This window comes from Loxodonta africana, chromosome 5 (genome assembly GCF_030014295.1).
Source record: "Loxodonta africana isolate mLoxAfr1 chromosome 5, mLoxAfr1.hap2, whole genome shotgun sequence".
NCBI classification, from domain to species: domain Eukaryota; kingdom Metazoa; phylum Chordata; class Mammalia; order Proboscidea; family Elephantidae; genus Loxodonta; species Loxodonta africana.
The window spans coordinates 81,772,612-81,796,535 of record NC_087346.1 but is presented as its reverse complement, the minus strand read 5'-3'; the positions used below and the strand labels follow the sequence as shown (position 1 = coordinate 81,796,535).

Here is a 23,924-nt window from a genome sequence, read left to right as displayed (position 1 = left end):
TAAAATGAGAGAATTTTCTTACTTTGATCAAATTGGTTGTTCTTATCACCTTATCTGAAAGGAGATAGGAAAAATCAATTCCCCTATTTCACCTCCTTTGGGGTACCTATGAAATAAAACTGAATAACTATATCTGACATCCATACATTCTCTATAGTTAAAAGGAACAACTGTAAAAATGCAGGTACCTGGAGAAACTCTGGTACAGATCTTTGTATGAAAAATCTCCATTTCAGGGTAAGATTTTTAAAGAGGGAGAACCACACGCTCAGAAAAACTTTAACATAAAAAAGAGGGGAACTTGAGACCTCAGCAAATGCAAGGTGTTAAAACTGGTTAAAAAGGGAACTGATTTTGCTTTGGTAAGTACAAGGAATAGGGAGAGCAAGAGATTTTCACCAGCCAAATAGAAGAGGAAAAAAAATGGAACTTTAAGACAGCAGGCTAACAAATGGGTGCTAAGGAATAAAGAGGAAAGGCTATGCTGCAGGGAGAGATGGAAGAACATGAGTCTAGTAAAACCAAAAACACCAAACCCACTGCCATCGAGTCGATTCCAACTCATAGTAACCCTAGAGAACAGAATAGAACTGCCCCACAGAGTTTCCAAGGAGCGCCTGGTGGATCTGAACTACAGACTTTTTGGCTAGCAGCCATAGCACTTAATTGCCATGCCACCAGGGTTTCCATGAATCTAATATCTTATAATAAATTAAAAAACCCAAAGAAGGGAATGAAAATGGTCATCTGTCAACTCAAAGAACTTTTAACATGGATGTTTAAAGAACGAGGCCTTGGACGTGAACGAGTATATGTGTATGTGTGCGCGCACAGGCATGCCGAGAGGGGCGGGTTCCAGGTAGGCAGTTGGAGGTTTTTATCCTATTCTTCTGGTCCTCTCTCCTCTCCCCATATAAATGAGCATAGTAAAGAAATAAAGTATTTTTATATTATGACAAGTATGTCATATTTCTTGAAAGATGTGGTATTCAAAAAAAGTTTTTAATGTCAACACCTGGAACGAACATATGTAGAACTTAATTGTTTCAGTTTGTTATGTGTGTCAACAGAAAAGCTACTTTAAACCCTTTTATAATTCTGATCAGCATAAAAACTGTACAACAACTGTACAACAAATCATTGTTGATAACTATGCCCACACACATCAGGTAAACTCTGACAGCATATCGAAAAATTTAAAAACAATCACTGGTATGAAATGTGCACTGTTCATTAAAATGCATAATTCTACACATTCTTTGGTAGTTTGAGTGAGACAAGAGAAAGGGCAACATTATAATCTAGATTAACGGCCATGGAAGTAATAGCAAATTTGGAATTCATGGCTACTATGCTCCAGTTTTCATAATTTTTTTTTAAACTGCATTCCCAAATGTTATAAACAGCTAATGATTAGTAGTAATTTTCAAATCTATAGAAAAATTGTATACTTATCAATATAAGAACCTTCACAGATTTACCATTAATGATTAATAGCAATTTTTCCAAGGTAGTTATTTCACCTGCTATTCATTTCACATATCACTATCTAGTTGGTACTAAAAGAGGACTAAGACACTTTAGAGGAATCTAGAAGATCTGGTTTCTTAGTCTCTGAATGTTAGCTAAATATCTAACCACTATACAATTTAGTTTTCTTTTATTCTTTTAAAAGATGTAAGTTAAAATTATATATATAATCTCTTTACAACACGTAATGCTACTAAAACATAATTTTAAAATTACATATGAACAAAATAATAAAAGAGGAAGAGATCATAAGAAAAAAAATTTGGGGGGTAATCTAACAGACATGAAGAATTCAACTTTCTTGCATGAACTTACGGCTTAATAACCATTACTTTAGTATGACATGACAATTTAGGAGGACAAACTTTTTTTTTAAAGAACCAAAGGAGGATATTTCTAAAATTATCGAAATGCAATTACATTGTTTTTCCCTTTTCCTTCCTTTTTCTTTTTTTAATGAAGCAAGTTATCCTTCACAGTGTAACACTCTTACGACTTAACCCTGTAAACTCTCATTCCACTACTTTGTTACATAGCTCACAAAAAATAAATACTAAAAACTAAAAGAATCAAAACAACCAAAATATTTCTTCTTGTTAATGAAACTAATTATAATGGAATAAAATTTCTCTGGCTATACATTTAAAAATATATCATCTATAACACTGTTAGGGGACCAAAGCCTCCCATAATACTTTATAAAGAGACTAGACATTAACATTCACAGTATAATTCAGACCCAATTTGGGTTGGTGCTTTATTACTATTGTAAAGGTGTTTAAGAATTTTTTTTTTTTTTTAAATATCCATCAGGTTTGAAGTCTGATCCATTAGGATAAAGTATTTCTGTTCACAATAAAGTTTCCTGATGTGTCCTACTAGTTTTGCACTTCAGTGTCTATCAATTTTCCAGTTTACTGGTGTGAATACAAAAGCCAAAGCCAAAATTCAGTCTTAGTATTCTGAACTTAAAGGGAAAAAAAAACAAAAATCAACCCCACCACTGAAAAACCTAGATAACCAGCCTACTCAGCTAAGCCAGAAAGTTTCAGTCACTTTTTTTCAATGAGCTAATATTTAATTCGACCTGTATCCATCTGAGAACTTCTGAGATTGAACTAATATTTCTAAAGATATACAGGGGTCAGGAGTCCAAAAACAGTTCTCAAGTTGGGTAACGGCAAAAAAAATTGTGGCACACGCTTATTCGCCTTAAGTAAATCATATTTGATACCTGCTCATAACAATATAAACCCACCTGCCATGATGTCATCCAGCGTGTCATTGAGGGTCTGAGCAGGGCTGGCTACCATTAACCCTTGTTGTGTTTCTGTCAGTATTCCTTGCCCCAGCCCTGCCAACTGTGCTTGGCCCAGTACTGGCTGTCCAACTATCACTCCTTGCAGTTCTGTAAGATTTGCGATGGACCCTGGAGGCAAGGGACCTGCTGCCAGAGGCAAAGCTTGAGGCATCGCCAGAGGCTGGATTGGTGCAAAACCCATCTGAGCAACAGTCGGCTGGGGTTCATCTTTAAGCAAAATGGGATCCACTTGCTGTAAGCGTGCATAGTCTCCCTCAGAAAGCTGTTCTCCAACCCCAACAGGAGTTAGTAGTCCCAAGTGTTGGCAAGACTGTTGCTGCTGCTGCTGAAGTTGAATTCTTTGAGCTTTAACCTCTAGATACTGCTTTTTTAGCTGCTGTTGAGTTTTCAGTTGTAATTCTCTTTCTACTTTCTGTAGTTCCTCCAAGATCTTTTGTTTCTTCTGAATTTGCTCCTCCCTCGTTTTGTTCAGCTCCTCGATCTTCTCCTTGGTAAGTTGGTCAGCATGAGCCAGTTCCAAGGACTGCAGCTGTGCATTCTTTTCTATGGCTTCTTTTATCCTCTGTTCCAGTTCTGTTAACTTTCCCTGAGCCTCTTCTACAATGCTCTCTGGAGACTGATTGGTGATGTAACCCTGTACATCCTGGCTGTTTGCTGGCAAATGGCTGCTGGACTTTTGTTTAGAAGCAGCTGTGTGAAAAAGAAACCCCCTCAGAAGTGCACATGAATGGCATCCTCATTACAGAGTTACTGTTGGGAGGTTTAGTGCCAACAGTTATGCACCAAGTTATCATATCCATAGAAGGTGAAAATGCAGTGTTAAGGAGTTAAAACCAAATCCACCTTCTTTATCATAAATATAAAATGTAGGGATTTTATGTGCATAGAGTAATCTTTGGAAATTAATTCAGAATTTAAAAATATCACAAGGCTAAAATTAGACAATAGTGGGATGCAGGTTTGTGATATCTAAGTGGTGCAATTAAAGCAAAATTCAGTGCTATGTGTAGACACTTCATTTGGTCATAAAGATGTAAAAATTCGTAAGAACAGAAAAATAATGCTAAATTATTAAAGTGTAGGGAATACTTAGACCTATAAGTCAAGGTTTTTCCACATTTTAATACTCTGTACCTTTTATACACACACACACACACACACACACTCTCTCTCTCTCTCTACCCAAACCACTGGGAAATACCAAGAAATTAAAATCCAACTAAATATATCTTTGCTGGGGCCTATCATCTTCAACACCGATAAAGGCAAGATATAAATCCACACATTCACACAGCTACCTGGACAGTAGAGAACTGGGATTTAGTTTCCCTGGAAGAAAAGATGCTGGACTATGCCACCCACTGTCTCTTCTGACAGCCAGGTGAATAAACTGCTCTGGCTACAGGTGTAGTAATCAGTTGTTTTCTATACCAACTGAAAAAGGTGCCAAGGCCCTAGACTGGTAGTAGTGAGTGAAAACAGCTGATGGAAATACTTAGTATTCTTGTTCATAAAAGAATATAGGTAGCCAAAAACCAAAAAATTAAAACCACATTGGATCTTCAGGTAAAACTTCTAAAAAGAAAAACTGATTCGAACTGTTTGTTGTAATGTTTTGGGACATAACTTATAAACATGCATGGGGTAAAATCCACAAATCAAATATGGACCTCAGAATTCTAGAGGAGCAAACAAGCATATCTGAAGTAACTTTGAATTATTGTTTGAGAAAAGATATCCCAGATATAGTCACTCTAAAAAATAAATTTTAACATTTGATCCAACTTGTTAATCTCAGCCTTATATCACTATAGACATGTAAATAAGTAATTTACAAAACTATCACCCAACTATACCCAGACTAAACTTTTAACATGTATAAACTTACTAGTTATTAGAGGAAATCATGGATAATCAGAACTGCATCATAGATGAGCATCTGAATAATTCTAGCATAACTGTACTACTTTTAACTATCTTCTCTCCAAAAAACATTTTTTGTCGATAAAAAAATCTTTATGCCAACTTAATAAATTTCATGTTTTGTGGAAAAATAATTCAGAATGGCTAGTTTTTTGTAACCTTATCATTTTTACCTTGACAACATGTAAAACACAATCTTTAGAAGCATAACTGACCTTTATTCCTGATGGGAAGAGTAGTGGCAACATTGGCAGGTGGTTTGTCAGGCTCCTGAGGTGGGACAACCATGGGCAGTGCTTGAACAGGTACACGAGGAGCCTAAGACAAATGACACTAATTGATTATATTTCTTCTTTTTCTACACATTTTGATAAACAATGTTTTAAATAAAGAATACATTACAGAGACTTAACATATTTTTAATATGACATTTATCTGAGAAGATGACAGATTTACTTAAAATGTATTGACATCCAATTATTTTCTATGATTTTTTTAAATGGACTTTGAAATCAACTGTTCATTCTGATCTTAATAAAAAAAAGTAAAGCAAAACCTAACATTCTAGAATCTGAATATTACAACAGGTGCTCATTAACCACATCAACTAAATCACCTTATCTGTAAAAGACTACGTACGCTAACAAAAAATAATCATTGTAGTTTAAACTGAAACTATGAGTGAAAGGGGGACAAAGAATAAACAGTACTATATGCTATAGTTTTGAATCTTACCCTATTTAAATCATGGGACGGGGGGGTTAACTGAGTGACATCTGGTGGAGGGGCTGACAACAAGTTATTTGGATAGTCCAAAAGATAGCAAACGACACTTGTATGACCACCTTTTGCTGCTTCTATCAACATAGTTGAACCATCCTAAAACAGTAGATATGGAAGAGGAAAATATGATTAGTTTCCACAATCTTTAGGAAGATATAGCCAACAGGCAACCAGACACACTAAAATCAAGAGTTGTAAAGAACACTTTCCTCTAATCAAATAGAAAAAAATGAATATATTTAGGGTGGCAATATAAATGGAACTTGCAGATAATATTTTGCAATGTTCAAGCGTGAAGAATTCACAATGTTGCTTGAAAATACTTGAGTTAACGTACTTTTAAACGGTGAGTAGGATCTGCCCCATGAGCCAAAAGTAGTTCCACCACTGCCAGATGACCCCCTGCACAAGCCAGGGACAGTACAGTATGGTCATTATTAGCTGTGGTTCTATTCACATTCGCTCCTAAAATAAACAAGGTGTGAAAAATCATGTTAATATAGTATTTTTTCTTAAATTATGATAAATTTCAAAGTCATAAAGTGTCGAAAGAATAGCAGAATGAAGGCCCATATACTCATTATCCAACTTCAACAATTATAAACACACAGCTAATCTCATTTCACATATACCCACATTAACTCTCCTCTACCATCCTGAATTACTGTAAATTCCAGAAGACATGACATAATTGCATCCTTATGTATTTCAGAATGCATCAGTAAAAGATGAGGATAAAAGTGTTTTATTCTTAATGTAATCTCTTTTTATAAAAAAGTAGAATATGAAATTTGATCTGCATTTTAAGTTTTTAGGTAGAAAAAATTATTGAAGACCAATGAAATATGAATCACACTCTCCTATATGGGCTAAATATATATGCAGAGAATTAACACAGAATAGAAAATAAGAGCAATGCTATCTTTTCTCACTAAGAAATATCTGGGAATAAAAACAGATATATTTTCCCAAAAATATATTATCTATCTCTAATTTCGATCACTGTAGCTAGGCATTGTGAGAAATGGAAATAAAACAGAAGGAAGGAACTTGAGCCAAATCCATTAAAATAAACCAAGAAAGAGAAGGGATGGTGATTATGCAAATAATTTCACTCCTGAGATATAAATATACATCACAAGTAAGTGTTTAAATTGCCTAAAATAAGTTGACCAGTGAGTTATTTCTGCTATCTTAATTTCTTTATCCATTAACAGTTACAAACTTGAGATTTTTTTAGTATTTTTGGTAAGAAGGAAATGGCATATATTGTTATTTTAAAACCGTATATAGTCTATAGTCTTTTTAATTCAACACTGAATCAAAAATAAAATCTTACTGAATTAAAACTAATTTACGTACGTATTAAGACCTTAGAAATAATTTAAAGGAAGTAATACATATTCTAATGTTTTCATTAAGGTTTTTGGTATTTAAACTAGAATTAATGAACATGAATGAAAATATCTAAGCTTTCTGTCATATCTGTCACGTCCTAACGTTGAATATTTTTTGTATGGTCTTTATAATCATCTTCCAGTATATTACAAGAAAACTTTGGCCAAGGAAATATAAAGTTGGAAAATGACTTGTTCCAAGTTATTCTATGGCAGAAATCTCATAAAACCCAGGTTTCAAAAAAAGAAAAATACTTCATTACATAAACAGAGCAGATGTTAAATTATCTCAATTCTGAAAGTTTTAGACGAAGAGTTTTTTCTCTACAAAAGTGTTTCTCAACAAGGGTGCTGCTCAGTATAACAATTCTTCACAGTTTGGAACTGTTGTATGCATTGCAGGATATTTATCAACTACCCACTCACTAAATGTCACTAGTTTCATTCCATCATGGGATACTCCAAAAATGTTCTTCATCTCTCAATCTCTAAATCAGTGAGGGCAGGTAACAATACACCTTTGGGAAAAACTAAAGTTTTATGAAAACCTACCTTTGCTAATTAAGAACTGAACAGTACAAACATGACCAGCTCTTGCAGCTTTCATTAAAGGAGTCCTTCCACCTTCAGATTCATGCTCCTGTTTAAAAAATATAGACTTAATTGATATTTAATTAAATTACTAGTGTATAATTATTCTTTTTATGAGATGCAAAAGGAAAAGAATTGGGTTAATTTCTGAATTAATGTATATCAACTCTGAAGCAAATTAAAGAATATATTTTTAAATTTAAAAAATCTCAAATTAAAACCTATGTTCTATGGAAACAACTTAAGAACTGAAGGTATATTCATGGAATTGCAATGCCCTCATCTAAACGCATATGGGTACTTTTTCTTTGTCTCTTTACAAAAAGGATGGTGGAACTTGAACAGTATATAATACTCGAGTACAGCCCTCTGCAAACAACATTATTAACGTCATGCTCATCCATTCCATGTTTTCCTTTCACTAGTTTGAATCCTATCTGTGTAAATTTCTTTACGTCATTTTCCTCCCTTTGTATAAAAAAAAAAAAAATTTTTTTTCCCCTTTGTATACTTACCCCCTATTTCACCTTATGTGAAAATAACACAACATGGTAATTCCAAAAAGCATCAATTATATGACGCTACTAGAGATTTCTGTGTCTTAAAAAGACGGAGAATCTATTGTATTCCTGTAATTGTTGGGTTATTAAGAACAATATTGGAGAAATTTTCAGATCTTAGAATATAAAGGTTTGGGAAAAACTACCTTTGGCAAAGCATTTTATATTTCCATTTTTTTTAAAACATTCATATATGATCAACAACTTTTGATTTTTTTCTTAAGCTACACTATAGGTTGTTTAATTGCAACTACTAAGCAAGCCCTAAAGATTATATGGCTTTATGTTTCATAGTCATTGAGTTGAACAATGGAAACATTTCCTAAGCTGTAGAAGTTGGAAGTCTAGTAAGGGAGACATATGTACATAACTAAATAGAATATAACTTGTATAATAAGTACTTTAAGAGTTGTTATTAACACATACAGAACTGAAAGAGATCACAATATTTTAACCCTCTCTTTTCATAAATGAGAAACTCAGACCGTGAGAAGTTATGTGAAAATATTAAGTTTACAAAATTAGTTACTAGAGGAGCCTGTTTCTGTCTGCATGTGACTTGCTGTCACAAACGTATGAATTCCCACAGGAGACCTCGCATTTGCTTATTAATTTCAGAATCTCACCCCAGTGAACATGTTGTTGTTGTTAGGTGCTGTCGAGTCAATTTTGACTCACAGTGACACCACGTGACAGGGTAGAACTGCCCCACAGGATACTCTTGGCTGTAATCTTTCCAGAAGCAGACTGCCATGTCTTTCTTCCACGGAGCTGCTGGGTGGGTCTGAACTGCCGACCCTTCAGTTAACAAAGCAGCTGAGCACTTAACTGTCTGCTACACCAGTGCTTACAATTCAAGTAAAACCTATCTTTTCATGGCTCTCTCCCTACTCCCCACAGGCTAACTGGTATTCCCCCATGCCCATCTGCTTTATGCTTCCCTACCTCTCAGGCTATGCTCAAATTATCTTCCAAATGGAATATTTCTTTTGTCACAATATTACTATAGCTACCTTCTTTAAATCTTACCCAGGTGACCTCTTTACCTCTTCTGAGCTTCTTTATTCTCTTCACTTTCCTTATGAATCTCTTTATAATTACCTTATAGTGATCTCAGTATTTATTTCACCCTTCTTACTAAATCATAAACTCCCTGAAGGCAAAGATTACTTATTAAATACCCATCTTTTAAACTCCTTTATTATATAATACTATGAACAGTGTGGGCATAATTATTGGTTCCTACCCCGCACAGCAACACCTCTAAGCCACATTTTCCTTTTTATACCATATCAGAAAAGCTTCCAAAAATGGTTACATAAATACGTATGGGAAAATGAATCTGTGTTAACATCTCTACCAAAAAATTGTCCTTTTTATTATGGGAAGTGAGGCAAAATGGATTGGATAGTCCTACCACTTCAAGGAAAGAAGAGGCACCAAATAGTGCAGAAAAAACCACAACAAAATGAGATAAAGAAAGGTATAAAGGCCAACATAAAATTAGAAGAAATACTTGTTATCAATAATCTCCATAAAATCTCAAATCAATTCGTTGTCTTATTTTTACATCTAGAATTTAAAAGATCCCCTAGCTTACCAGATCTGCCCCTGCCTGAAGTAAGACATCTGCCACATCAGTATGACCATTTTCACAGGCATATGTTAGTGCTGTATCCCCTGTTGCCGTGGTTGCATGGACATTAGCTCCTGTAACAGTTATTAACAAACAACACAGACTTTATTAAAAAAAAAAAAAAAACAACTTTAAAACAAATTATGAACATAGATTCCTCGTAGATAAGCCATATTTTCTCAAATTAGACAAAATAGCTGTTTCTATAAAACTCTCAGCATCTTTACTCTAAAAGCAAAAAATAAATAAATAAAACTGCTTAAAAACTCCAGATACTTCCAAGTGCAGTAAGGCAAATCATTTTTTCAGAGTACACCCAGAAGCGTATCACACTTTTTTTTTCGTAACACATATTCAAGTGTCTTATAATGTCAGGAAAAGGAAGCTTGTATTAAAATTTTTTTACTTAAATAAATCATGTAAAAAAATTCTCCCAAATCCAAAAAAAAAAAAAAATGCCTACCTGCAGCTAATAAGTATTTAACTAATTCCAAATGACCCTCTTGAGCAGCTTCCATTAAAGGGGTAGAACAGCCTAGTTCTATATCAGCTCCTGCCTTAATTAGAAAGTCAGCCACTTCCAGGAAGCCTCCACAGCAAGCCAGAGTCAAGGCAGTTTCTTGAGTTTCTTCTGTCTGTGCATTGATATTTGCTCCTAAAATAAAGATTCTAATTATTTAAAGGAAGTAATTCACTGATTTCAGAGATAAGGAAACATGTTGTTTCCCAATAAACTATACCTCAAAAGTGAATTGTTTATATTACTATACTAAATAAGAAAATGTCTTTCCTACTCTTGGGAGGCCAAAAAAAAAATTTCCATAGTTGGTGTATACAGCTTGAATAAAACCCATTCAACCAGAAAGTATAATAGGTCAGGTGATAAAAGGACTTAAGAAATAAGCTATATCTTCTCATTATAGTAATTAAAAAATAATGATGATAAAGAGGTTGATGATGATGATAAATAATAGCTAACATTTAATAAGTTCTTACTATGTGCCAGGCAATGTTCAGAACACTTTATATATTATTTAAGTATTAGCTCCATTTTACAGGTAAGGAAATGGAGGGTAATTAACTTGCCCAATATCACAATAACATTATCATCATCACCACCCACTGCCACAATCACCATAGCAGACATTTAACAGACACTGTATGACATGCGCTGTTCCAAGAGCTTTATACATGTATACCATTCCATCTCACAACAATCTTACAGCTGAGAAAAACTAGGCAAAGACATCAGAAACTTGCCTAAAGTCACAAAACTGGTAAGCAGTGGAGTTGTGATTTATACCTCCAGAATTTATGCTTTTGAAATCCTAGTTGAATATTACTTCTCAATTTTTTCATGTGCCATTCCTCTTAAATTTATCCAAACAAAAACTTTATTATTAAAAGAAAAATAACTCTACAAACACAAAAAGAGATAGGAGACTGCATGTAAACTTAAGATATCTTAATACTAATAAAGTAATTGTTTCACTTTTCCCAGAAAAGAAGTCCACTGTGTACTGGGCTTCTTGACTTCTTCTAATGTGCATTCTAGTATCCTCATCAGGTTAATCTTTATAGCAGAGTTTCCCACTCAGTGTTTCATGAAACACCAGATCTGTCAAATACTTATTTAATAGGTATTCTGCCCCCTAAAGAATTCCTGGGTATATTAGCTTGAGAAAAATTGAATCCCATAGACCCATCTATATAACCCACATCCCTACATCATGCCAAGTCATCTGTTTTCATTCACACAGCACACGATCACACTAAAAGCTCTTTATTTATCTATCTGATTTTCTTTAGGACAGTAAGACAGTCATTTTCACAGCAAATCCTTGATCATTAGTTTGGGTAACAACACCTCAGCACAAACGTACTAGAAAGATGAAAAACTGAAATTCAATTTTATAAAACTATAATCTTTAGTTTTACATAATTATGTGTCAGTTCCTTAACTCATATGGTTACCTTGGCCAAGAAGTAATGCCACCATCTCTTCATGTCCTTCACGAGCTGCTTCCATCAATGGTGTATAACCTTCATCATTGACCTCTTCCAGGCTAGCTCCTCTTTCAATAAGCAAAGCTGCAAGCTCCACATGCCCACCACATGCAGCCAAAGTCAACGGTGACTCAAATGAATCAGCAGGCATGTTCACCTGGGCACCACTGTCAAGAAGTAACCTAGCTACTTCAACATGGCCATCCTAATTATAATGCAATTAAAAAAGAATTAAAAAATTTGAAGACTTCTCAATACAGTGAAATTCACTGATCACCACTGAAATAAATCAACATTTAGCAAAGTAAATCAGTATTTATTAAGTCCTGCCTATATTTCCTTAGTACAGAAGTTAGAAATACAGGTGGAAGATAGAAGACAAGTAGAAAAATGATACCTTCACTCAAGAAGCTTAATAGCCACCAGGGAAGAAAACAGTAAGTATATGGAAGAAGAGGTTACTATGAGACCACAGATAACATCACCACTGCGTGGTACAAACTTAAGTGCTAAGAAGATAAAGTCACAGAAGGTAAAGACCAGAGAAAAGTTTTTTAAAAGCAGGATTGTCACAAAACCATTAATGATAATTTAGGTAGAAAACAGAAAAAAAGCAGTACTTTCTGGAGGAGTAAAGAGAAGGGTACATGACTACTTAGGGGAAAGGGAACACGATATGTACATGGTACCTTCTTTGCTGTTCACCATTCAAATGCCAGGGAAAATAAAACAAGTTCTCTTACTATCTTCTGTATCTTTTACTTGTTGCCCTTTCTTAGAGATTTCCTAACTATTGGCAACTCCGAGGTTCTTTTGCCCTCTTCTTTTTTTCCTTCTATATATTACCCCTACAGGCATTTCATTCTCTTTTGAGTATATCGTGCACATTTTTGCCTCCATGCTTGCTACATTACATAAATCTAATGTCTTATTGCTATGGTTACTTTGCTGTTCCTTCAGCTCAGAATGCCCTCTTCTGCATAAATATTCGACTCCTAAATTTCCTTTAAAGTCCAGTTTAAAACCTCCTTTTTTTTTTGAAGTATTCATTCCAAGTGTCTGGCCCTAATAATATCCTTCTACTCATATCTACTTATAACACTCATTTCCAGAGCATATTTGTTAGGTCTACAAAATATCATTTTTTAACTTCTTAATTTACATATAGGTTATTTCCCTAATGGAGGTGGTAAGGATAATTCAAGTACCTCATTATAGGGAACAGTAATACAACTATTACTGCTAATAACAATGACATTATTTCAATGGTGTTTGCCAAATCATCTCATTCAATCCTCACATCAACCCCAAAGAAGGCTATTCTCATTTTACAGATGGGGAACCAAGAAACTTCACAGGAACCTTTTATTTGTTCAAAGGAATAATTTGCTAAAGCAAATAGTGGCATGGCAATAAAGGAAAACAACAGATAACTCAAGTCTTAAACGGCTACATAATATGTTAAAAAAAATAATAAATAAGATTTACCATCCTTTTAATACCCGTTCTCTGAAGGGGAGAGACAAGAAACTTCAAATACACTTAGGCCTTTTTCTATCTCTGTCTGTAATGTTACTCTGATCCATCTCTGTCACAAATCACAGAATGAGATACAGAGGTTTAAGAGTACTATTATCACTCGTTCCCAAGTAAAGACTCTTAGTTTTTAAAGAAGGAATCCAGTGCTCAGAAAAGGACCATGACGGGCAATTATTTAACACAAATAATGCTATAATTTTTATAATCTTTTAAAAATTAATTTCACTTTGATATACCATACTGCTTAGTACTATGTGCACATTCAGAAGATTATGTTCTCTTTAATATACTCAAACAACCTTTTTAAACGTCACTTTTTGTACCAACTATGAAAAATCAACATAGAATTATGTGAGAATAAGAAATCCAAGGTGGCAGTGTAAAGCTTCAGAAAGCAACTCTAACAGCAGTCAATGTTGTACAACTGAATCAGAAAACTATCGATAACATAAATAAGTTAAAAAAGAGTAAGGCTCTACTCCACAATATGATAAACGGAATGTTTACACTTAAGGAAAAGGTACTCATTATACACTAACTCCGTCTATATCTAATATATAAATATATTTTATGTATGTATTTTACCAATCTTACCATGCAAGCCTCCATTAGAGCAGTATGCATTTCATCTGTTTTATGCTCTTGATCCGCGCCTGCTGCCAAAAGAAATCGCACCATCTCTAGGTGTCCTAAACCAAAAGTATATAAGATTACTTAAAAATATTTATTATTCCAGAGTTAAATATAAGAAAAAATTACTACGGTATTTTGAAAACAGTTACATTTAACTTCTAGCATTTAATTTATAAGCATAATACGAAAGTCAGCCACAAGCCACCCTCAAATATTGAACACAAATTATACAAGTGATCTTTGCTGTTCTACTCCTTACCCAATTACCCTAGAAATTGCTGCTACTAGAATCCCGGATGCAAATAAGTACAGATACTTTTAAAATCCAACACTCAGACCATCCCCTTTACAAACTTTTAAGAGGTCAAGCATACCACAGTTATCATTTTACTTATGCTAAGGATTAAATTTGCTTTCACGAACCAGTAGCCTAGGATAACATTCATTCAAATTATTTCTGCAAGGAAGCCTATTTTAAGTTCCAATAAATAATTCACATACTTTTTAGGAACCTGTTTTAAGTCGGGAACTGCATATATAAAAACATTCCTGAAACAACACCATTTATTCATGTACTTACATATAAACATACACACACATGCACACACGCTTGTTTATGCACTTTCAAAAAATCATATACTCTAGTTCAGATAAAGACACCTTATTAGTGGTTAAATACAGAAGACAAATTGTATTTTAAAAAGGACTTCAGATAATATGCAAGAAACAAAAAAAGATTATTTTTTTCAGCTTTATTTGGAATGAGCTATAGTTAATTCTTAATCAACTAGAAGTGAGGGGAAGGAGTGGATGTGGAGTCAGACAGTTAAAACATAACTCATTACAGTAAGTACAGTAAAACAAAACTTACTACATCTGCCACATCTTCTTTTTGCTAACTACCTACCTCCCTTTTCCTGTCATTTTCCCCTTCCAAAGATCTGCATCCGTGTTTAGCCTGCGCTCTACCCCTTCCCCATCTCTTCCCTGTCAATCTGTGTCCTAGAAAACCTCACCAGAAATAGAGGAAGGGGAGAGGGTCCGTGGATCCCTGGAGGTAGTAGAGATGCTCTCCACCAGCTCAGGTCTAGATCCAGCTTCTAATTAAAGCCTGCAAGACCCAACCTCAGTTGCCCCTTTTGGAAAGCAGGGTGGGGCTAGAAGCAAAGGGGAGAGGGAAGAGTAATTATGCGTAGCTCCATCTCAAAGTTCTTCTGGCCAGCTGGGACTCTGTAGTAAAATACTGCCAGTTCCGGGTTCAAATGTACGGCTGAAATCAGCCAGCCCTGAAGAGGGTGCCCCAAGGCTTAATTTCTCTTCCCCCAATGAAGATCAGCCTTGGTCTCATTATCAAACCAAGCTGGGGAAGTAAAGGATCTCAGCTGTGCTTCCTAAAGATCATTAATCTGAAAATCTGTTCATTCAATACCAGATAATCAAAAGCATTCAGATAAAGCATATTTTCGAATTTAACTTAAATTTTAATCATTTATGGGCCAACCATTATCTGAATAAAGTCATTTTTTAAAAATTCCAAAAGACATCACACAACCTTGCCCCCTCTTAAAAATAATGCAACAAAACAAGAGCAGGGCCTAGAGTGAAACAAATCAAGTACCCAGGGTGTTAAATTTAAGGAGGCACCCACTCAGTCTCATGCAAATGAGGGCCAGCCCTTGAGAGTGAGTGCCTCTTTAAATTTTGTACCATGCCTTGCACCAGAGGCATTTCACTCTCACTCTCAGGCTTACATAAAGTGCCTCCCTTGAGCTTTTTTCAAGATGCCTCAGGGTCATGAATTTATCAGTTATTTTTTTTTTTCAGGGTCATGAATTTATCAGTTATTTTAGATACAAATATGGCACAGCTGCAGATGGTAGGAAACACTGAAACGAATTAATATGTAGACACAAAATATCATGAAATTTGCATCTTCTACAAAAAGGTCTTTACAAAGGTAGGAGTCAAAAACGTTCAGCTCTGTTCTCTTTAGAATCTACAGCATTAACTAGTCAAAAGACCAAGCATACCTTTCTGGGCAACTGTCTTGTCCTCCCACGGGAGGCTACTTTTCTGTATTACCAATATTTTCTGGTTAGCTGATGTCATTTAAAATATTTTAAATATTTCTCTTCTTGTATCCCCTTCCTTCTCTTCAATTTTTCTGCTTTGTGTTTGGTACCATAAGAAATAACTGGCTATTTTCATTGCTTTTACTTTTAAACTTGCCGATTTACGAGTAACAGAATTTTTTGCATAAAGGAAGCAAAATACTCTGACATTCCAGACTATAAGAACAGTGCATATTAAATTAACTAACTGTAGATTTCTGATAAAAACAAGTAGATCAACTGAGTCACTTGCTATTACCAATATTTGACTGTATATTTGAAAAATTTACATATTAGGTTTTTAACTTTAAATACTTGTTTGATATTTAATTACATACACTATATTATTATTCATATTTTAATTTTACTTTTTATCTTAAAAACCAGAATATATAAAAACTGCAAGTTCATGTGTTTAAAAACTTTTTTTTTAAAAGAAAGGATTACATACTGTACCTTTATAACAAGCTAATGTAAGTGCACTCTCTTTAAATTCATTGGAATGCGTATTAATGCCAGCCCCATTTTCTAGCAGCAATCTGGCTACTTCCACATGTCCAGCACTTCCAGCTTCCATAAGAGGAGTATGACCATTTTCATTATGGTCCTCAATACTAGCACCGGATTCCAAGAGCACCTTTACAACATCTACATAGCCTCCAGCACAAGCATATGTAAGTGCTGTATTGCCTGTTTTAAGACAAAAAGACATTTAACATAAAAGTGGAGTCTCTAATTTAAATGAAGCCTCTAATTTAGACCATGAAGAAAACTAAATTAGAGACTATAAACCCACCAAAACCAAACCCAGTGCGGTCGAGTCGATTCCAACTCATAGCGGCCCTATAGGACAGAGTAGAACCGCCCCATAGAGTTTCCAAGGAGCGCCTGGCGGATTTGAACTGCTGGCCCTTTGTTTAGCAGCCATAGCACTTAACCACTATGCCACCAGGGTTTCCGTGGAACCTATAGTCTATAAATATGTGTGTGTGGTGTGTGTGTATATACATGTTCACTATCAGTCAAAATTGACTCGAAGGCAACAGGTTTTATATGCATATCCAAAAACCAAACCCACTGCCGTGGAGTAGATTCGGACTCATAGCAACCCTATAAAGCAGAGCAGAACTGCCCCACAGAGTTTCCAGGAAACTCCTGGTGGATTTAACTGCCAACCGTTTTGGTTAGCAGCCATAGCTCTTAACCACTACCCCATCAGGGTTTATATACGTACATATATATATATATATATGTATATATGCACACACACACACATACATATTTAAAATTCCTCTCTTCATTATATTTTTATCAACTCCCTATTCTCCTTCCCCACTGAAAACCAGGGCCAAATACATATGGAAAATCAGTTACATTTAACAAGATTCTAGAGTTATTAAAAAAAAAATAAGCATAGTCTTCCCTGAAATGACTAACTTCTCTGTTTCAGATGAGAAATAAGTTATGTTTATTCTAACATTATTCACAGAAACGTTTCACACAGTTCAGTTTTTTTTCATTTAGTCTTTTCAATCTAAAAGTGTGTGTGTATACGCACACCCATGTCGTTCCTTTTAACTATATGCATTTGTTTTCACTACAACTTCAAATACCAGTTAACTAATCAAAATTAATTTCAAAAACATTCTTGATGATAAAAATCTCACACATAACAAGAAAATAAACCTTTTAGGTTATATAATGATATCTAAAATCCTTCAAACCAGAACTTACAAGCCTTAAAAATTACTCAAAGCATCCAAACATAAAGTTGAAAATCTTATATGAAGGAAAAACAAAATACATTTCCATACAATTTGAGAGTTTTTACACAAATCCATCCAGGCCCAAGACTGAAATAAAAAAGTTAGTTTAGACTAAAGGTATATCCCTCGCACGGCACAATGTTTTCGTAACACTCTATTTTTCTACAGGCCATAATTTAATAATGGCAGGGGATGACAGACCTGTCTTTCGTTCCTATTCTTCTTGCTCTCCCTCTCTTACTCTAAACCTCATACACAGACTTATGCACGTTGCGCAGCACGTATTAGAATAGCGAAAGAATCACTAATGATGGTTTTCATGTGGAACACTTGTCCCCAAGGGTGTTACTACACAGCCAAAGAGAAAACAGACACGCGTTACCTGTTGAAGACTGTGCATTGACGTCAGCTTTATGAGCCAGCAGCAGCTTCACGATTTTGACATGTCCCCCATTAGCAGCAGCCATTAAAGGTGTAATGTCACCTTTGATTCCCCTATCTTCCACATTTGCATGCATTGCTAATAAAACCTTTTGGAAAAAAATAAAGTTTAAAGGATACCAGCAAATGATGATTCCTTCAAAAAAAAAATGTTGAACATAAGTAATACTAATATATTCACAATATAGTAAAAGGACCAATAAACATAGAACATTTAGCTAGCAATTTGTTTGCTGAAATGAACCCAATGGTGGAAAAGGTTTTACTTTATTGTTTCCTTAACAAGCATGCAATACAATAAAACACAAGCTTTATTTGGATAATACAAACCTGTGCAAGCTCATAGTATCCAGCAGAACAAGCTAAACAAAGGAGGCTCTCCCCTTCTTCGGTGTGTTCATTTACACTTCGTCCTTCAATGAGTAACTTGCGCACAGCATTTACATCTCCTTCTGAACAAGCTTCTGCTAAACTGCGGCTATTAGGAGAAGAATATTTTAAGGATAACAGAAAAAATTTCACAGCAGTGGTAAACTAGAATGATTATTTCAATATGATCCATGACAAAAAGAAACCTGAAAATGCTAAAGTTTACTGAGTTTTTAATATCTACACTTAAAAACCCTTAAAGGCTATTAAATTAAAAATATTAATATTCAAAATATTTTCAGTTATGCAACTACGGGATAAAGTCTAACTTACAAGAAGTGGAGATATAACAAAATTTTAAAACACAAAATTTTGTAGAAATTGTATGAACAAAATACAGGTTACAATTACAAGTTTTGGGTTTTTTTTTTTTTTGGCTCAACCACTAGAAAATTTTTATAAAATTTAATGTAAAAGTATTTAATAAAAATGGGTAAAACTTGTCCTAATTAGAAAGGCCTACAATCTTTCAATCAAGTAAAGGAAAAGCAGACCAAAAAGATGGGAATATGTAATTTTGACCAGTATATAAATAGCTGATACAAAGTTTTTTTTCTGAAGTATTTACTGACACCATCATGTTTTAGGAAAGTCTTAAAAAAATATCCAAAAAAGAAGAAAAGCTGAATTCAAGCAAAAGGAGAGTGGAAATAATAGAAAAATCAACTGAGAGAAAAGCTTTTGCCCTGTAATCCTCCCAAAACAATTTCAATGATGGACATTCTTAAAGATTCTCTTACTCCTGAATAAAACCCATTCTTAAGAAAAGAAACAAAGCACTAAATCTACGGCTATTAATTAATACACTCTCTTTCAAATATAACTCAATACTTACCTCTTGAAACATCGCCTTGTCACTTTAGATACTCAAGGATCATGGATAACCTCTTTTCTGCACCTCTATTATTACCATCACCCAGTTTCAAGACCATCATCTTTTGCCCAGTCTCTCTGCTTTAACCCTTGCTCTCATTCAGGCTCTTCTCAACAAGCCAGCCAGAGAGATCCTATTTAAAGGGAAGTAGTTATGTCACTTCCCTGGCTCAGAACCCTCCACTGGCCTCCAATCTCAATCAGGGAAAAAGCCAAAATCCCCATCAGATCTGTCCAGTTGCACAACCACACTCACCTACTCACTTTTACTTCTGACTTCTACTACTCTCTCCCTTACTGTTTCCACTTTAGCCACAATGGCATTCATGCTACTCATCAAATATTCTAAGTAAGCTCCAGCCTCAAGATTTTTGCACATGCTGTCTCTCTGCCATGAAGGCTCCCCTCTCAGACATGGCTCTGTTCCTTACCTATTTCAGGTCGTTATTAAAAAGCCATCTTTTTAGTGAAAAGTTCCCTGACCACTTTATTAAAAAGGCAATGTGGCCTTCAATCTACAAAAGCTGCCCTAGCGCTTCCCTGTCCAACTTTTTTTTCCTAGTTCTTATCGTCATGTGCTATACTATGAATTTTACTTACTTGTTAATTGTATCCTCCCCCTACACCAACCTTTCTAACATGGCTGAGGTCTCTCTCTCTCCCCCCATCTTGCACAAGCTCCTCTACTTTCCCACTTGGATTTTCACTTATTTCCCCATGTGTATGCTAGCTTTAAAACAAAGCTACAGAAGCTACTCTAGCAACAGGTTTCAGAACTTGTGCTACAGGCACATTAAATCTGGCATATGGCACTGCACTTAACTAATATAAAACCCAGCACATAACACTCACTGCACTTAATTCTGCCACATATCTCAAGCTTTGTTTGAATAAATATGATTGTCGCAAACATTCTCTCAGTTGTTATTTGGCTGATATCTTCCAGTATTTTCAATGCCAAAATCCTATAACTTTATTTTTCTATTCTACTTCCTACTTCAACTAGATTTAACATATTGTTTAAGCATTTTTAGTTTTACCTCTTGCCAGACACAGCAGATACCATATAAAAAAAATTCTGGAGAGTATCAATAATACTTTTGGCTAAAAACTGAATGTTAACTAAGGAACAGAATCTGAGGTTAACTAAAGAAGGAGAGCCAATCTATGAGAAAAATGATAAAGTAAATTAATAAAAACACAAAAACTGATTCCAAAAACATTCATAAAATAAATAAAAACCTTGCCCAGTAGAATAACTGGAAAGCATTAACTTCTTTGTCACCAAAAACATTAAAAGGAAAGAATTTAAACAAGCAAAAGGTCTTCTATAACATATTGGTTAAGAACTCAGCCTTACAGTCAGACAGATACATACTGGTGACCCAGCATTGACACTGTTTGATCTTGAATAATTTATTAAACTCTCTTTAATGTTTTCATCTGTAAAATGGGAGTTAAAAAAAAATCTAGGCTTTACAGAGTTTTGTAAATATAAGTATCACGTGTGAAGTGTTTATTTAGCACAGTGCCAGGCACAAAACAAATGCTGTCAATGTTAGCTATTTTTATTATTTTTAAGAAAATGCCTTCATACTGATCATGGTGAAAATTCACTTACTTGTCCGACTGCCCTGCATTTGCTGTGCTCTCAGCTCTCATACGAGTAAGTGCAGCAGCAGCTTCATCCAACGCACAACTAACAGACGAGGTCAATCTCCGAAGAACTTCAGGGTCTGCAAAGGCTTTACCATCAGCTGTGGACAATTTGCCTATTCCTGGTATGTTATTTTTCACACCAATATGGATACACCCAAAAGGAGAAACAAAGCAAAATTCAAGTTATTTAAGCCTATACATTTTATGTTAACGATATTCAGAAATAACCTACAAATGGCAGAGTAGACACATATATTGTCAGCCTAGCATTTTTTAGGAAATAGTCTTCTCTAATTCTCTAACAATTTTATTACTTTTAATTCTCTAATAATTTTATTATTTCCATGTGGTTCATAAGTACCTGACCCTGTGCCCTCTGATGCCAGAAAAAATGGGGTCACTGACCTATGCTGAGACAATTCAGAGTCCTCATTTAGGCTTCTGCCAGAGTTGTGAAAGAAGAACCTATGTTCAAAGGTTGCTAAATTAGTAAGATTGTGAGTCATAAGTTCTTCGACCACTTTTATTACCAGAGAGAAAAACTATCCCAAATAAAGTTAACATAGGAGAGCAGAGCAGAGACAGAAAGGAGACAAAATCCTGATAAGACTACTTTTGAGTCACTGACGCCAGTAGTGCTAAAAGTCATCACCATCCCTATACTTTTTATTTATAATTCAGCAAATGCCAACTTTTCCTTGAGAACGTTTAAGTTGGGATACTAGCACTTGTGACAAAATATGGCCTAATAAAACACTCTCGGTTATATCTAAGAGATAGCCTATATATGATTACCTTATATTTTACTTATGAAAGCAACTTATATACTCAAAGTCCTATCTAAAAGTAGCCATATCTAAAAAAAGTGAAAGTACCAAAACAAAATTTTTTTTCAAAAGCAGAAATGTTCACTAACCATCTGCATGAAACATAACTTACTGCTTTTCCAGAAAATACTATAATAAAACAAGCTAGCCTCTAACTTTTATTATTCTAACACAGTGGTGCTTATTAATCCATTCAATCCATCAGCATTACCTGCAGAGATATTAAAAAATACAGATGCTAGACCTTGAGGTTGAATTAAGTAGGAGGCCTATATATATTTAAAGCGCTAAGGTGATTTGGATGCACAGTCAAGAATGAGAACCTCTGCTATAATCTGATGATAAATATAATGTTAGGATACATAGTATAGAAGCCTGATACTCAACATGTGGCCCATGGAATAGAAACATTGCCATCACTTGGGACTTTGCCAAAAATGCAGACTCTCAAACACTACACAAGACGTACTAAGCCAAAACCTGCATTTTAAACAACATCTGCAAGTGATTAAGATGCATGTTAAACTGAGAAACATTATTATAGATTTTAGAACAAAAAATTTAATACAAAAACAAAAAGGACCACTCAAAAAATGAAATAAGTCCAAGCTGATTTAACAGTGAAAACATTCAATAATATCATAAAAATTTGTATTTAAAGCATATAAAAGTTTACACCTATTTTTCTTTCTGAAAAATCCAAGAATTAAAATGTTAGATCTTATAAGAACCAAAAATACACCTGTCAAGAAGACTTCATGACTTTTAGACGTAAGAAATACTCAGACCAATTAAATTTATTATAATCAGGATGTGCAAAGGATAAAAACAGTCTCAATCTGGTAATCTGGTAAAACTATATAATTCACATCACTAACATCATAAACCACACTGTAGTCTGAATCTGCTATAGTAGGATTTATTCAAAAGGATATCTTTGGTTAGGTAGGTATACTGTGGCATTATTGGGAACAGGGTCACAGAAGCATTTCCCCATGAGAGAAGTGGCTCCCATTTTTCACCTAGCCCACATCAGCTATATAACAAACACTTGTTAGTGATAGCAACAGGGAACAGACAAGTGCATATATCTAGATCAGCAGAACATAATCACTGCTTTAAAAAGAAAGAAAAACAACAAAAAAAAATCCACATTAAATCTGTATGAACTCACATCTTCATAAATAAAGATAAGTGTATTACTAAAGATAACTAGGAAGTCACTAATAATATTCCCACACATCTGTCAGTTTGCTGAACTGTGGTGGCTTTTATGTTGCTGTGATGCTGGAAGCTATGCCACCAGTATTTCAAATGTCAGCAGGGTCACTCATGGGGTTTCAGAGGAGCTTCCAGACTGAGGCACAGTAGGAAGGACTTGACGGTCTACTTATAAAAAATTAGCTAGTGAAAACCTTATGAATAGTAGCGAACATTCTCTGATATAGTGATGGAAGATGAGCCCCTCAGGTTGGAAGGCACTCAAAACACAACTGGGGAAGAGCTGCCTCTTCAAAGTAGAGTCAACCTTAATGATGTGGATGGAGTCAAGCTTTCAGAATCTTCATTTGCTAAGCTGCTACGACTCAAAATGAGAAGAAACAGCTGCAAATATCCATTAATAACTGGAATGAGGAATATACAAAGTACAAATGCAGTAAAGTTAAAAGTTGTCAAAAATGAAATGGACTGCATAAACATCGATATCCTAGGCATTAGTGAGCTGAAATGGACTGGTATTGGCCATTCTGAATTGGACAATCGTATGGTCTACTATGCAGAGAACGACAAATTAAAGAGAAATGTCACATTCATCGTCAAAAAAATTCCAAATCTATCCTGAAGTACAACACTGTCAGTGATAGGATAATATCCATATGCCTACAAGGAAGACCAGT

General features: G+C 34.8%; 1 protein-coding gene across 7 annotated transcripts in view; it reads right to left on the bottom strand.

Annotated features, from left to right (window-relative positions):
• The window catches only part of ANKRD17 (ankyrin repeat domain 17), a 191,908-nt gene that overhangs the window by 66,490 nt on the left and 101,494 nt on the right, over positions 1-23,924 (bottom strand). For 4 of the 7 annotated variants that reach the window (XM_064285707.1, XM_064285708.1, XM_064285712.1 and 1 more), the window contains exons 3-15: positions 21,162-21,318; positions 18,569-18,716; positions 18,180-18,327; positions 16,488-16,721; positions 13,882-13,976; positions 11,716-11,953; positions 10,205-10,396; positions 9,706-9,815; positions 7,507-7,594; positions 5,895-6,022; positions 5,510-5,653; positions 4,990-5,092; positions 2,789-3,541 (exon numbers count right to left, since the gene is read on the bottom strand). In XM_064285707.1, coding sequence (XP_064141777.1) covers positions 2,789-3,541; positions 4,990-5,092; positions 5,510-5,653; positions 5,895-6,022; positions 7,507-7,594; positions 9,706-9,815; positions 10,205-10,396; positions 11,716-11,953; positions 13,882-13,976; positions 16,488-16,721; positions 18,180-18,327; positions 18,569-18,716; positions 21,162-21,318 — 2,538 coding nt within the window. The remainder of the gene's footprint in view (positions 1-2,788; positions 3,542-4,989; positions 5,093-5,509; positions 5,654-5,894; positions 6,023-7,506; positions 7,595-9,705; positions 9,816-10,204; positions 10,397-11,715; positions 11,954-13,881; positions 13,977-16,487; positions 16,722-18,179; positions 18,328-18,568; positions 18,717-21,161; positions 21,319-23,924) is intronic. The other 3 variants (XM_064285713.1, XM_064285714.1, XM_064285709.1) reach the window with 2 other exon arrangements.